General features: G+C 39.7%; 1 protein-coding gene across 1 annotated transcript in view; it reads left to right on the top strand.

Moving 5' to 3' along the window:
- GPR156 (G protein-coupled receptor 156) overlaps positions 1 to 16,854 on the top strand; it is a 108,703-nt gene that overhangs the window by 71,111 nt on the left and 20,738 nt on the right. Inside the window, exons 4-8 of the mRNA XM_070369951.1 lie at positions 7,377 to 7,512; positions 7,767 to 7,877; positions 12,842 to 12,967; positions 13,968 to 14,063; positions 16,591 to 16,827. Coding sequence (XP_070226052.1) covers positions 7,377 to 7,512; positions 7,767 to 7,877; positions 12,842 to 12,967; positions 13,968 to 14,063; positions 16,591 to 16,827 — 706 coding nt within the window. The remainder of the gene's footprint in view (positions 1 to 7,376; positions 7,513 to 7,766; positions 7,878 to 12,841; positions 12,968 to 13,967; positions 14,064 to 16,590; positions 16,828 to 16,854) is intronic.

Below are 16,854 nucleotides of genomic sequence, written 5' to 3'. Positions count from 1 at the left end.
TGAAAATAATGTACAAGATATATTAGGACAGGGAAGAACTGGTGTTACAGAGAGCTGAAGCTTATACCAAAAAACCTAACAGTTAATGTTTTTGCATTGCCTTAGAGTATTCAAGGAGTTTTAGCACAAACCTCATTTGATCCTCACAATACCCTGTAGGTACATAAGAAAGGAGATATTATCTTTATTTCACAAACGAGGAAACAGGAACCTAGACTAGTTAAATGACTCAATGAAAGTCACATAGCTGTGATTGGCTGAGCCAGGATTCTCATCTCACACCTGACTCAAGTTCCATTTCTCCTAACATGACTGTAATCTGGATAAATGTGACAGCAGTAGGAATAGTATGTGAGGGACAGCTCAGAGAGATTTTGAAATAACAACTGAAAGAAACGCAACGATTGAGTAGAGGTGATAAAGAAAGAAGTGGAGAAGGAAAAGGAAGAAGCAAAAGGTGATTCTCAGGTTTCTAAAGCCTGGAAGATGATGAGATTAATAACATTGTCAGCTATATTTGTAACATGCTTGCTACATGCTGGGGCCTGTCCATGCTACCACACACTTGGCTGTATTGCCTCATTGAATCCTCAGCCCTCACAACTCTTTGGTTTGGGAGGAGGAGAGTGTGTATTATTATTATCCCCTATTTACAAGGGGAATACATGAAGGCTGTTTTCACATTTGGAGGAAGAAAAAAAAAAATTAAGGTTTTTACTCTAAGACTTGGTAAAGCTCAACCAGAGTCACTGGCCTATGGTGACTATACTTGGGGCTTGAGTTGCAGGCAGTTTTGGTGTTCTTGTGTGTGTGTGTGTAATTATGTTGCTGAGTATGAAATAATCAAGCTGGGCTGGTGGTAATTGTGATGGTTTTAAGTCCTGCACTGCTAAACTGTTTTTTTAATGCCTCCCAGATAAATACTTTGCCTGTCTTTAAAATAGGCTCTAGTATGTAGCTGGTTTTGCCTTGGCTCTGGTCTTCAAGGTGGTCAGTCAGGGAATCCAGGTAGATAGATAAGAATGCTTTCCCCCTCAGTAATTATTTTAAAATAAAGGTATAAGTACTCAGTAAAGAATCTGCCTGCAGTGAAGGAGACTCAGGTTCAATCCCTGGGTCGGGAAGATCCCCTGAAGAAGGGAATGACTACCCCCTCCAGTATTCTTGCCTGGAGAATTCTATGGATAGAAGAGCCTAGCAGGCTAAAGTCCATGGGGTCTCAAAAAATTGGACACAACTGAGCAACTGAGTGTAATAAGTATTATAAGTGTAATAAGTGTAATAAGTATAAAATTACCAAAGGACTAGTAGTATAAATACTGTGTTTATGCAGAATATACTATGAAAAGCTATGACAAACATAGATATCATTTTTAAAAAACAGAGACATTACTTTGCCAACAAAGGTCCATATAGTCAAAGCTATGGTTTTCCCAGTAGTCATGTATGGATGTGAGAGTTGGGCCATAAAGAAGGCTGAGCACTGAAGAATTGATGCTTTCAGACTGTAATGTTGGAGAAGACTCTTGAGAGTCCCTTGGATTGCAAGGAGATTCAACCAGTCAGTCCTAAAGGAAATCAACCCTGAATATTCACTGGAAGGATTGGTGCTGAAGTTGAAGCTCCAGTACTTGGCCACTTGACGTGAAGAGCTAACTCATTGGAAAAGACCTCAATGCTGGAAAAGATGGAAGGCACAAGTAGAAGGGGTCGGCAGAGGATGAGATGGTTGATGGCATCACCGACTCAATGGACGTGAGTTTGAGCAAACTCCGGAAGATGGTGAAGGACAGGAAGCCTGGTGTGCTGCAGTCCATGGAGTCACAAAAAGTCGGACACAACTGAATGACTGAACAACAGAATACATTATTTAGACTAAAACCCTTAATTATTGCATTACTTCTTAATTGTTAGTATTTTTATTTCTTAATTGTTATCAATCACAGTCCAGTTTAAGTCTGGTTTCCCCTTAGGTTAACCAGTTCACTCATTTGTACCTTGTCTACAACCTCTGTTGGTGCTGAGAGTATGTCTCAGACTCAGTCTACCTTTCCCTATAATCTTTAAAATGCTCTGAAACCTCAAAAATCACTAAAGGGTCTTCCCTAGTGGCTCAGTGGTAAAGAATTCACCTGCCAATACAGGAGACAAGGGTTCAATGCCTGATCTGGGAAGATCCCACGTACCATGGGGCAACTAAGCCCATGTGCCACTACTTTTGAGCCTGTGCTCTAGAGCCTGGGAGCCCTAACTGCTGAGCCCACATGCTGCAACTCCTGAAGCCTGAGCAGCCTGGCACCACTATACCATGACAAGAGAAGTCACCACAGTGAGAAGCCTGTGCACTGCAATGAAGAGGAACACCCACTCCACAACTAGAGAAAGCCCTTGCAGTAACTAAGACCCAACACAGCCAAAAATAAATAAATAAATAAAAATTTTTTTAATCACTCGAGAAGTAGTCCTTCCCAAATTTCCTGCTTTCAGTCTCTGCTTTCTTTCTCTTTCTTTCCCTTCTTGGTCAGACAGAGAGAGGAAAACAGTTTACATGTCAAATAAAGTAAATAGTGCATGAAAAACTCTCCAGACTTTTTTCAAGTAGTGATGTGAAGTGAAGTCGTTCAGTCGTGTCTGACACTTTGTGACCCCATGGACTGTAGCCTACCAGGTTCCTCTGTCCATGGGATTTTCCAGGCAATCGTACTGGAGTGGATTGCCATTTCCTTCTCCAGCGGATCTTCCCGACCCAGGAATTGAACCCAGGTCTCCCACATTGTAGACAGATGCTTTACTGTCTGAGCCACCAGGGAAGTCCTGTATTTCAAGTAGTATTTTTCTGTAAAGCTCATTTTGTTTTTAATTTAATTTTTTATTGAAGTATAGTTGATTGGGCTTCCTTGGTGGCTCAGATGATAAAGAATCCACCTGCAAGGCGGGAGACCTGGGGTTTGATATCTGAGTCAGAAAGATGCCCTGGAGAAGGGAACAGCTACCCATTTTGGTATTCTGGCCTGGAGAATTCCATGGAGAGAGGAGCCTGGCAGGCAACAGTCCATGGGCTTGCAAAGAGTCAGACGCGACTGAGCAGCTTTCACTTTCACTTCACTTTCATAGGTGATTTACAGTGTTGTGTTAGTTTCAGGTATACAGTAAAGTGATTCAGTTATACATACATGTATATATATATATATATATGGAACAAAGACTGGTTCCAAATAGGAAAAGGAATATGTCAAGAATGTATATTGTCACCCTGCTTATTTAACTTATATGCAGTACATCATGAGAAACGTTGGGATGGAGGAAGCACAAGCTGGAATCAAAATTTCCGGGAGAAATATCAATAACCTCAGATATGCAGATGACACCACCCTTATGGCAGAAAGTGAAGAACTAAAGAGCCTCTTGATGAAAGTGAAAGAGGAGAGTGAAAAAATTGGCTTAAAGCTCAACATTCAGAAAACGAAGATCATGGCATCCGGTCCCATCACTTCATGGGAAATAGATGGGGAAACAGTGGCTGACTTTATTTTGGGGGGCTCCAAAATCACTGCAAATGGTGATTGCAGCCATGATATTAAAAAATGCTTACTCCTTGGAAGGAAAGTTATGACCAACCTAGATATCATATTAAAAAGCAGAGACATTACTTTGTCCACAAAGGTCCTTCTAGTCAAGGCTGTGGTTTTTCCAGTGGTCATGTATGGATGTGAGAGTTGGACTATAAAGAAAGCTGAGTGCCAAAGAATTGATGCTTTTGAACTGTGGTGTTGGAGAAGACTCCTGATTGTCCCTTGGACTGCAAGGAGATCCAACCAGTCTGTCCTAAAGGAAATCAGTCCTGAATATTCATTGGAAGGACTGATGCTGAAGCTGAAGCCACCTGATGCGAAGAGCTGACTCATTTGAAAAGACCCTGATGCTGGGAAAGATTGAGGGCAGGAGGAGAAGGGGATGACAGAGGATGAGATGGTTGGATGGCATCACCGACTCAATGGACATGGGTTTGGGTAGACTCCGGGAGTTGGTGATGGACAGGGAGGCCTGGCGTGCTGCGATTCATGGGGTCACAAAGAGTCGGACACAACTGAGCAACTGAACTGAACTGAACTGAACTGAAATACATATATATATATATACACACACACACACATATATACACATATATATGTATTACACATATTTGTTCTCAGATTCTTTTCCCTTATAGGTTATTGTAAAATACTGAGTGCAGTTCTCTATGCTATACTATGCTATACAGTAGGTCCTTGTTGGTTATTTATTTTATATATGTGTATGTGTGTGCTCAAATCTCTTCAGTCCTGTCCAGCTCTTTGAGATCCTATGGACTGTAGCCTGCTAAGCTCCTCTGTCCATGGGATTCTCTAGACAAAAATGCTGGAGTGGATTTCCATGCCGTCCTCCAGGGGATCATCCTGATCCAGAGACCAATCCCATGTCTCCTGCGTCTCTTTCATTGCAGGCAAATTCTTTACCACTGAGCCACCTGGGAAGCTCATTCTATATATAATGGTGTATATATATTAATCTTAAACTCCTAATTTATCCCTCCCTCCTTTCCCTTTTGGTAACCATATGATTGTTTTATATTTCTATGGGTCTATTTCTGTTTTATATCTAAGTGAATTTGCATCATTTTTAATTAGAATCCACATGTAAGTGATATCTTCTGATATTTGTCTTTCTCTGGTTTATTTGACTTAGTGAGATAATTTAGGTCCAACCATGTTGCTGCAAATGGCCTTATTTCATTCTTTTTTATGACTGATTAATATTGCATTGTATGTACAACCACATCTTCTTTATCGATTCAGCTATCAATGGACATTTAGGTTGTTTCCATGTCTTGGCTATTATAAATAGTGCTGCAGTGAGCATTCAGTTCAGTTCAGTCGCTCAGTCGTGTCTGACTCTTTGCGACCCCATGAATCGCAGCACGCCAGGCCTCCCTGTCCATCACCAACTCCCGGAGTTCACTCAAATTCACGTCCATCGAGTCGGTGATGCCATCCAGCCATCTTATCCTCTGTCGTCCCCTTCTCCTCCTGCCCCCAATCCCTCCCAGCATCAGAGTCTTTTCCAATGAGTCAACTCTTCGCATGAGGTGGCCAAAGTACTGGAGTTTCAGCTTTAGCATCATTCCTTCCAAAGAAATCCCAGGGCTGACCTCCTTCAGAATGGACTGGTTGGATCTCCTTGCAGTCCAAGGGACTCTCAAGAGTCTTCTCCAACACCACAGTTCAAAAGCATCAATTCTTTGGCACTCTGCCTTCTTCACAGTCCAACTCTCACATCCATACATGACCACAGGAAAACCATAGCCTATGCAGTGAGCATTAGGATGCATATATCTTTTCAAATTGTGCTTTTCTTCAGGTATATGCCCAGGAGTTGGATTGCTGGCTCATATGGCAATTCTATTTTTTTGTTCTTTAAGGAACTTCCACACTATTCTCCATATTTCTGTACCAGTTTACATTCCCACCAATGGTGTAGGAGGGTTCCTTTTTCTCAATTACCTGTCCAGAATTTATTTTTTGTAGACTTTTTGATGATGGCCGCTCTGACTAGTGTGAGGTGATAATTCATTGTAGTTTTGATTTGCATCACTCTAATAATTAGCAGTGTTGAGCATCTTTTCATGTGCCTTTTGATCATCCCTATGTCTTCTCTGGAAAAAATGTCTATTTAGGTCTTCTGCCCATTTTCTGAGTGGGTGTTTTTTTTGCTATTGAGCTTTATGAACTATTGTATATTTTGGAGATTAATCTCTTGTCAGTTATACCATTTGCAAATATTTTCTCCCATTCTGAATTGTCTTTTTTGTTTATGGTTTCCTTTGTTGTGAAAAATCTTTTTAGATTTTTAATTAGATCCAGTTTGTTTATTTTTCTTTTTCTTTTCATCACTCTAGAAGATGAATCCCAAAAGATATTGCTACAATTTATATCAGAATATTCTAACTGTTTTCCTCTAGGAGTTTTATGGTATCTGGTTTTACATTTAGGTCTTTAATCCATTTTGAGTTTAATATTGTGTATGGTGTTATAGAATGTTCTAATTTCATCCTTTTACATGTAGCTGTCCAGTTTTCCCAGTACCACACTTTGAAGAGACTGTGTTTTTTCTGTTGTATATTCTTGCTTCCTTTGAGCCTGTGCTCTGCAACAAGAGAAGCCACCATAATGAGAAGCCCAAGCACGGCAACTAAGAGTAACCCCTACTCACTGCAACTAGAGAAAACCCATGCAAAGCAACAAAGACCCAGCACAGACAAAAATGAATAAATACAAATTAAAAAAAAAAGAAATGTATTAATTAATTTTGTATTAATTTTGTATCCTGTAACTTTACCAAATTCATTGATGAGCTCTAGTAGTTTTCTGGTAGCATCTTTAGGATTTTCTGTGTAGAGTATAATGTCATGAACAAATAGTGACAGTTTTACTTCTTCCAGCTTGGATTCATTTTATTTCTTTTTCTTCTCTGATTGCTGTGGCTAGGACTGCCAAGGCGTTGTTGAATAAAAAGAGTAAGAGCAGCCATCCTTGTCTGATTTTAGAGAAAATGCTTTCAGCTTTTCACCACTGAGTATAATGTTAGCTGTGGGTTTGTCGTATGTGACCTTTATTTTGTTGAGGTAGTTTCCCTCAATGCCCACTTTTTGGAATGTTTTTATCATAAATGAATGTTGAATTTTGTCAAAAGCTTTTTCTGCTGCTATTAAGATGATCGTATGGTTTTTATTCTTCAGTTTGTTAATGTGTATGGATTTGCAGATATTGAAAAATCCTTGCACCCCTGGGATAAGTCCCACTTGATCATGGTGTATGATCCTTTTAATGTATTGTTGGATTTGATTTGCTAGTATTTTGTTAAGGATTTTTGCACCTATGTTTATAAGTGATATTGGCCTGTAATTTTCTCTTTTTTTGTGGTATCTTTGTCTGTTTTTTTTTCTAATAGTTTACCTTACAGCTCACTTTTAAAGGTTCCAAACTGTATCTCCTTAGGAATCTACCTGCTAGTTATTTATTCACTAGGCTGCATAGAGCAGTCTCTTAGCAACCATAAACTTTAGGGAAAAATTCTAACTCTTCTGTTATACCACCTGTTTGGGGGAAGTTGGCCTTCTTTTAAGACTTGGAGTTATATAAGCAAGAAATGCTAGAATGTAATTCTTTCTGAAAATAAATTTAAATAAACCATAACAATTTTTCACAGGGTTGTAAAGCAGTCTTCCCTATGACCTTTTACTCCAAGACCGCATTGGAGATTTTGCTGGCAGGGAAACTTTGTACACTCCCAGGACAAATGTCATGACTGTAGGTGTCTTTCTTCCTGGTTTCCCATAGGATTGTGAAGATGTCCAGTCCCAATCTGAACATTGTGACCTTATTGGGCAGTTGTCTGACTTACAGTAGTGCTTACCTCTTTGGGATTCACAATCAAGGTGCTTTAGTGGGAAGCTCAATGGAAAGTCTCATTCAGGTAGGTGAAATCTTCAATTTTATTTTGAATATCATGCAAATTTTGATAATCTTTAAAATCATCTGCTCCTGTAGGTGTTGGTTATCTTTGTCCTTGGTGTGGGCTCTTTCAGAGGCAAACCCTGGAACCCTGAGTCAGTGAGGTCCACTTTCTGCCCCAGGTCCTCTGTGGACTGAAGCTTTGCAGATCAGAATGTATGGAGAACCACAGAGGTTTCTCTCATGCCTCTTTCTTCTGTTCCTTTCCATCTGTAGATAAGACTCTCCATGTTGTGCATTGGAACCTCCCTGGTGTTTGGCCCCATTCTTGGGAAGAGTTGGCGACTCTACAAGGTGTTCACCCAGAGGGTTCCGGACAAGAGAGTGGTAAGTAGGTAGCAAGTACACATTGCTTGATCACAGACAGTAGCTCCATTATTGATTAAAAGCTAGAGAAACTTGTACCAAATTACTGGGTCTGGCTCTTTTATGATGATCTGAAGTTCCTGCCCCTACTTCAAACCTTGGAGTCATGTGGCCTCATAAATTCCAAGGCTGGAAAGCTGTTTGTCAGTGCTATTGGGAGACAGGTCTTTAAACGAAAGTTCTGCTTCATATGCATCCCAGGCCCAGGTACTACTCTGGGGGATGTGTGAGCTGGCCCTTATCTGGCACCAGCCTGAAGGAGAGCAAGATGCCCAGAGGGTCTGTTGCTTGGCACGGGTGTGAGCTGAAAAGTGGGCAGAGGGATAGCGATTACAGAGAAGCTATAGCAAGTAAGCAATTATTCCTGTCTTTGAAGGCCAGTTCTTTTCCATACAAGAAGGCCATGCTCTGTACTAAGAAGGATGGGCCTGAAACAATGAGCAAGGAAGAACATATCCATTCAGACAGAATCAACCCTAGCAGCTATGCAGCAGCCAGATTACCTATGTGTCCCTGACATCAGATGTCATCCTAACCACGTTCCCTCATTTTATCATGTTTCCTGATGGAGCTGCCCAAACCTCAAAGGCTGATCATCAAACCCTTAGTCCGTATCAATCCTGTCCAGATCCAACATATTACTCAGTTGGAGTTTACTTCTCTGGACTGACAAGATTTTCTTTTAGCAAATCTTTTGTGGTGAATATTTATCAAAAACTCTGCTGTGAATAACCATACATATGAGAAACATTGCCTAAAGGACATCCATGCCTCTAGAACACTAATTCCTCTTTTTAAAAATAGCTTTGTTGTTGTTATTCAGTCACTAAGTCGTATCCAACTCTTTACAACACCATGGACTGTAGCATCCAGGCTTCCCTGTCCACTGTCTCCTGGAGTTTGCTTAAACTCATGTCTATTGGATGGCGATACCATCCAACCATCTCATCCTCTATCACCACTTTCTCCTCCTGCCCTCAATCTTTCCCAGCATCAAGGTCTTTTCCAATGAGTTAGGTCTTCACATCTGGTGATAAATAACTTTATTTAGAGATAATTGACATGCACTGAACCACATATATTTAAAGTGTATGATTTGATATATTTTGACATGTGTATATACTATGAAACGTGGGTTATAATCTGCAAGTCTCCTCATACACCCTTGTCATCTTCCTCTCTTGTCGAATTCTTATATCCCCTATTCCTGTACCCAGGCAACCATTGACCTGCTTTCTGTCACTGTAAATTAGTTTGAATTTTCCAGAATTTTATATAAATGGAATTATACAGTGTGTATTTTTATCTTTCTTCTACTTGGCCTAATTATTTTGAGATTCATCTATGTTGTTACTTGCATCAGTGATTCTTTCCTTACTATTGCTGAGTGATTTTTCAGTGTGTAGATAAAACTGCCGTTGGTTTATCCATTTACCTATTGGTAGGTGTTTGGATTTGTTTCTAGTTTGGGGCTATTAAAATAAAACTTCTGTGAACATTTGTGTATGAATCTTTGTGCAGACGTATCTTACTTTCATTACTGTTGGTTAAAAACCTAAGCATAATGTGGCAGCCTAGATGGAAAGGGAGTTTGGTGGAGAACAGATACACATACATGTATGACTGAGTCCCTTTGATGTCCACTTGAAACTATCACAATATTGTTAATCAACTGTACTCCAAAATAAAATAGAAAGGTTTTAAAAAAGCCAAGCATAGAGTGATTAGATCATATAGTAAGTATATGTTTAACTTTTAAAAAAATTGCATGACAGTTTTACAAAGTGGTTGTACAATTTTATGTTCCCATCAATACTATGTGAGTCCCTTTCCTCTACTTCCTTCCCAACATTAGACTTTGTTGGTATGTGTGTTAGTCATTCTAATAAGTATGTGTAGTAGAATCTCATTGTATTTTAATTTCATTTCCCTGATGCAATGTTGACTATATTTTTATATGCTTATTTGCCATCCATATATCTTCTTTGGTGAAGTATCTGCTCAAATCAATCACCTGTTTTTTAATTTAGTTGATTTTCTTCTTATTATTGAGCTTTGAGGGTTCTTTTTACATTCTGGATATAGTCTTTTATCAAATGAATATAGGTATCTATACAAGGAAATCAAGAGGAAATCATCTGATTTGCAAAGATTTGCTTCTAGTTTATGACTTTTCATTCACTTAAGAATGTCTTTCAAACAGAAGATATTTCTAATTTTGATGGAGTTCAGTTTCCTACTTTGTTCCCTCATGGATCATGTTTTGGGTATCAGACTTAAGAAACTTGTCTAACCCAAGGCCTCAAAAGTTTTTCTTTTATGTTTACTTCTAGAAGTTTTAAGAGTTTTTTTTTTTTTTTTTTACATGCAGGTCTATGATTCATTTTGAGTTAATTTTGAAATATGATGTGATTGAAGTCCATTTTTTATGTATGGATATCCAGTTGTTCTGGCACCGTTTGTTGAAAAGACTCCTTTCTTCACTGAATTACCTTTGCACCTTTGTTGAAAACTATTTGTCCGTAGATGTGTATAACTACTACTAGACTCTGTCTCATTGATGTCATTGTTTGACACCAATAGCATATTATTGTAGCTTTATATTAAATCTTGAGTCAGGGAGTATTAGTTCTCTCTCAGTGTTGTTTTGGCTAATCTGGGTTCTTTGAATTTCCATATAAATGTTTGAATCACTTTGCCAATTTCTTCAAATTTCAGCAGAGATTTTGATTGAGATTGTATTGAATTTGTAGATAAAATTATGGAGAACTGACTTCTTAACAATGTTGTATCTTTTAACCCATAAACACAATATATTTCTTCATTTATTTAGGTCTTTTCTAATTTCTCTTAGCAATTTTTTTGCAGCTTTCAGTGAAGGTCTTTCATATCTTTTGTCAAATTTATGTCCAAGTATTTTATATTTTTGTGATATTATACATGTTACTGTTTTTCATTTCACTTTACAATTTTTGTTGCTAGTATATGTGTATAATAGTAATACAATTGATTTTTAAGCTGACCTTACCTGCTGCAATCTTGCTAAATTACTTATTAGTTCTAGTAGCTTTTGTGTAGATTCTATCAGATTTTCTGCATAGATGAACATATCTTCTATAAAAGACATTTACTTTCCAATCTCTATGATGGCACTGACTAGAAACACTAGTACAGTGTTTAATAGAAGTGCCTTGAGTTGTTCTTGATCATATGGGGGAAACATTCATCTTAGTCAAAACTAATGTTAATTTTGTTTTATCACAATGTTAGCTTTATGTTAGATATTAGCTGTAGTTTTATCGTAATGCTCTTTACCTAATTGGGGAAGTTCGCCTCAATTCCTATTTTATTGAGTTTCTATAAAGAATTATGTTAGACTTTGTCAAATGTGTTTTTTGTATCTATTAACCATATGTTTTTTTCTTTGCTCATATGGTGAATTATATTAAATAATTTTAGGATCTCAAACCAATCTTGCATCCCTGAAACAAGCTCCACTTGGTCATTATGTATTATCCTTTTATGTTGTTAGATTCAGTTTCATAAAATTCTGTTTATAATATTTATATTCATTTCTTAAGGTATGTTGCTCTGTAGCTTTCTTTTCTTATAAAATCTTCACCTGATTTTGGTAACAGAGTATTTGTAGAATAAATTGGGAAGTATTCCCTCCAATTCAATTTCTGGAAGAGTTTGTGTGTAATTATATAATTGGCATAAGTATTTTATAGTGGTATGCTTCCATTTCCCCATCTTCCAATCTTTGTGTTGTTTTTACTTTTACATATGTTACAAGCCCCATACACTTGTTATTAATTTTTGTTTAAACAATCCATTACATTTTAAGCGTATTTAAATAGTAAATATCAGTCATATATTTTTCTATGAAGTTAACATTTCCAGAGCTCTTGATTTCCTTGTATAGATACCTATATTCATCTGATATTTTTTCCTTTTGCTTCAAAGTTATCTCACATTCTCATTCAGGTGTGCTAATACTGAATTCTTTCAGCTTTTATCTGAAAAAGTCTGTATTTCACCTTTGTTTTTGAAAGTTACTTTTTCTGAGTATAAGATTCTAGGTTGAATTTTTTTTCTTGAGTACTTTTGAAGATTTCCACTGTTTTCTCACTTGACCTTGTGTCTGATGAGAAATCTGATGTCTTCCTTATTTTTTTTTTCTATACATGCTGTGTCATTTTTTGCTGGTTGATTTGAAATTTTTCTCCTTATCACTAGTTTGGAGCATTTTAATTCAGCAACTGATTCGTTTTTCTTATAAAAACCATGAATCATGTAACTAGTTGTGCTTCCTTCTTTTCATTGGTTGTCAAAAATGCAGAATTGTGTTTCTGCCCCAGTTCTTGAATGCTATGTGCTGTCCTCACCAGAGCATTCATCATAATTCTCCTTATTATCTCTTTTCCCTAATATTTTTCATCCTATTGCTATATACATTTTTAAAATTTTATTTTTCTAACCACAAAAATAACACAGTCTCTTTGTATTAAATCAAATGATTCACATATGTTTGAAGGAAATGCTAGTAGTCCCTCCTCCACCACCATTGTCTCTCAATCTGACCCTCCAGGTTAATGGTTGTTCATAGTTTAATATGAAAGTTTCCACATCTCTGTATGTGCTTGTATAAACATATTTAGAAATAATGGTGTATTTATTTTATAATATTCCTTGAATCCTTTGTGGGAAAGTCAGGATATGGAAAGGGCAAAGAAATGAAAACGATGATATGAACATAGAATCACTGAGTACACTTCATGTCTGTATCATCTTTGATGGCTGGCTTTGAAGTCCATTTGGAAGATTAACCCAGGAGCCTTTAGCTCAGAGCACACAGAACACTCTAGACTCTGTGTTGTATAGCCAGTGAGCAAAGGAAAGTTATGACCTTAACTCTTTTGCAGATAATCAAAGACCTGCAGCTTCTGGGGTTGGTGGCAGCCCTGGTGATAGCTGATGTGATCCTGCTCATGACTTGGGTGCTGACTGATCCCATCCAATGTCTTCAGATTCTCGGTGTCAGTATGACGGTGAGAGACCCAACCCCTGGAGAATCTAGTTCCTGAACTGGAGGGACTGGCTTCTGTGAGTACACAGAGGTCATTCTCCCAGGAACATTCACTGTGTGGACATCCTCCCAACAAGAAGATAAATGACCCCTAGAGGATGGCAAGTCGGGAGTTGTGGCTGCCCTGAACACCTACCCCTTGTCTGCAGGGTCTGCTGCTACTCCCGCTACTCCTCCCACCCCAAGTGTTCTGCGGCATCCGCTGAGATGTCAGCACACAGGAATCTGCCTGGCAGTTAACTCCACTTCCACATTATCAATAATGAGAACTTACAGAGTTGCCTTACCCAATTGTTGAAAGGTAAAGGATTCTGAAGGGTTCTTTGGAGTCAGTCAACCCTGGTTCAAATCCCAGCTCTACCACTTACCAGCCATGTGTCCTTGGGAAAGTTATTTAACCTCTCTAAGTTTCTATTTCCTCATAAGTAAAATAGAGATAATAATACTAATACTACCTATTTCATAGGGCTGTGATGAAGATTAAGTGAAACAGTACAGGTAAAGAATTCAGCTGTGCTCAGAACATAGTGTTTAATTAATAGGAAGCATTATGTCTTCAGCCTCACAAAGGGGCTGAGGAATACAGTGGGATCTTGACGTGCAGATTCAATATTGAAGTTTCAACTATTAACAAATAGCAGGAGCAGGATGTGAAATAATTTGTAATTTTTCTGCACGGATTTGAATCACTGTGGTAGTAAAGCACATAAGAGGAATAAGCCCTCCTGGCCCCAAGCATCCACATGTTAGCCCAACTTGGTTGTCTTTTCCTCTAATTCATAGTTACTCTCATTTGGATTATAATGGAGTCACCTAAGCTAGTTTTTACATATTAAAGGAGCTGTAGAGGAGCTCACAATCCAGAATGTGTACAAAGATCGGCTGTGTATGTGTGTTCCAGAATGTGTACAAAGATTGGCTATGTAACTGTGGGTGCCCTCCTGACCCTATGTCCCTCCTAGGTGACAGGGAGAGACGTGTCCTGCTCTCTGACCAGCACACACTTCTGTGCTTCCCGGTACTCCGATGTCTGGATTGCTCTCATTTTGGGATGCAAGGTTGGTAACCTTATCTCCTTGGGATACTATCTCTCTGTTACCAATAAATGGATATGAAGAGGAATTACAGGAGTTAATGAGGGGATTCCTGCGAAGTCTGACTCAGTCCCTTCCTAGCTGACCCTGAACCTCATTTAACCTCTTTGAGGCTCGGTTCCCTTATATATAAAACGAGGATGATGTACCATCATCTCAGAACGGTTGTGAGTTTTGAAAGGGTTGATGCATGCTGAGTTTTCAACCACTCCTGGCCCATAGTAAGAGCTTAATAAATGAGTAGATGTTTCATTATTATTCTTCCACTGCCCCCGCAACCCCCAGCGGTTCTAAAAGCACAGTGCCTCTCTCGTTCTTCGAGCCCCTGTGGAAGAGCACATCCTCCCTGGCACAGAAACTCAGCTCTTCCCCCATAGCAACTCCCTCTGCGACTCAACTTGATTTATTTCTCCAATGCCTTTCATGTAATCCCATTTCCATTTTATTTTACTGCAATATATTTCTATAGGACAAAGAAAGAAAGGAGAAAGAGTGCTGAGCATCAGGAAGCTGACTAAGCCAGGACCCCATGGGCTCCCTGGTCGACAAGCAGTTCTGGTGGAGGACCACAAATCTGCATATTAAGTCCCCCAACCCCCCACCCGAGCCTGCCAACTGCCCCCTACCCCACACTTCTCAGCAGTGAGAGCGAATGACACAAATATCGGATGTGAGTCACTCAAACATGAGTCCTGCACATATAGATGCTTTATTCATACCTCATTATTTTTTGTCAAGAATTTTAATAGAGTTAAAACATTTTAATAAAATCAGATTGAACATTTCAAAACCATAGAGTTAATTTTACTAACCTTTGATTAAATTGCTAATGATATAACTCTGCCAAATGCCACCTGATAATGTCAGTTATCCAGAAGTCAGGCCCTACTGGCCTGCTGACTAGTATGTCCTCTAGTCATTGAAGATCTCAGGGTGGCCACGATTGGGGCTCTGGCCCCCTTTGGACACTGAGCATTTTGGGCACCAGATGACATCTCTACTGAGCTGACTCCTTCACAGCAGGCACAGCCAGTCCTCCAAGCAGTTGTCTTAGGGCCATCCCTATAGATGGAGGTGGTCAGATTGTGTGATTTCAGGGTCCCTGGCAGGTAGCCTGCTGATACCTGACCTTACTTTTATTATTAGTTCTCCCTCTAAATCCCCATCATCCCCACCCACTTCCTCCCCCATGGCATCTTCACATTCTATATCATAAAACATGGATATTTGGGAACTTCCCTGGCAGTCCAGTGTTTAAGACTCTGAGCTTCCAATGTAGGGGGCACAAATTCAGTCCCTGGTCAGGGAAGTAAGATTCTGCATGCCTCATGGCATGGCCAAAAAACAAAAATAATACACAACAAGAAAAACATGGGTATTTGTATGCTTGCCTTAAATCTCCCAACCACACTGAACTTCTCAAAAGCTAGAACCATGACTTCCACTTGGCAACACCATTTCCCTCCCTACAGCTACCCCTAGCATGGAGCTTTGCCCCTAATCAAGCAAATCTATATATTGAATCTATATATTACATATTATTGAATCTTTATGTCATATATTATTGATTAGAGCTTTGATTTCTATTTAAATGTAGCTCCTTCTAGGAGAAGCAGCACTTTAAGAAGCTGTGAGCCATTTTCTGTGTAGTACAAATGAGAAATCTGAGAGCAGGTTTACATTCATGACAAAGAAGAAAGAGTAGGGCCCTGGGCTCCTGGGGGCGGGGCAGGGAATGTCACAAAGAGGGTGAAGGGTATAGATGAGGCTGTTGCTGCCTGTGCCTGTCTCCCGGTCCTGTCCAGGTCCCAGCCAGCCTTTGTTCTCTTCTTTTTTCACTCTCCATCTCCCATAAACACCCACTGGCACAGAGCTGCTAGTAGCCTATAGAGATCCTTTGTGTAAATCAGAAAAAGGCATCCCTCTGGGCAGATGCAGTCTTGCAGGTGCAGGGCTTGGCAAGCAGATGGTGCCTTTGGGAAAATTAGAAAAAAGAGCGCCTTCCTTTGGTGCTGCCCCTGCCATGGCACATGCTTGACAAGTGGACCACAGGGCTAGTTCAGCCTCTGCACGCCTCTCAGCTCCATGCAGTGCAGAACCACACAGTGGATGCAGCATGGTACACCCACTGCCCTCCCAGTGCCTGGCAGCTGGTTCTGTGGGGCTCCTACCCACCTGTACCACCCTGTCTTATACCTCATCCTGGAAGAGTCCTGTCTGATAGTTGACTTGCTGACCTCCGATAAACTAATTCTCAGAGAAGGAGAGGAAAACGAAATTTATTAAGCACCAAGAGGTAGTGGTGGTGCTGTTAAGCACTCTAAGAGTAGTCCCTTGTGTTATCTTAGTCAGTTCTCCTCACAGCAATGCTTTAAGGTAGTTATTATTATTCCTTTTTTACAGGTGAGGAAATCAGTCCCATCCTATTGCTCTTGGCCCCAAGCCTGGTATTTCACTTCTCTAAACCTCTGGTTCTTCTGTCCATCTCCAGGGCCTGCTGCTGCTATATGGGGCCTACCTGGCTGGCCTGACTGACCACGTCAGCTCTCCTCCTGTAAATCAGTCTTTAACCATCATGGTTGGGGTCAACCTCGTGGTACTGGCTGCTGGGCTGCTTTTTGTGGTCACCAGATACTTGTACTCCTGGCCCAACCTGGTCTTTGGACTCACGTCTGGAGGTATCTTTGTTTGCACAACCACAATCAACTGCTTCATCTTCATTCCCCAGGTATGCTTTAGGGAGAATTTGGAGGAC

Source organism: Bos mutus, chromosome 1 (genome assembly GCF_027580195.1).
Source record: "Bos mutus isolate GX-2022 chromosome 1, NWIPB_WYAK_1.1, whole genome shotgun sequence".
Taxonomy (NCBI): Eukaryota; Metazoa; Chordata; class Mammalia; order Artiodactyla; family Bovidae; genus Bos; species Bos mutus.
This window is presented reverse-complemented; position numbering and strand designations above follow the sequence as displayed.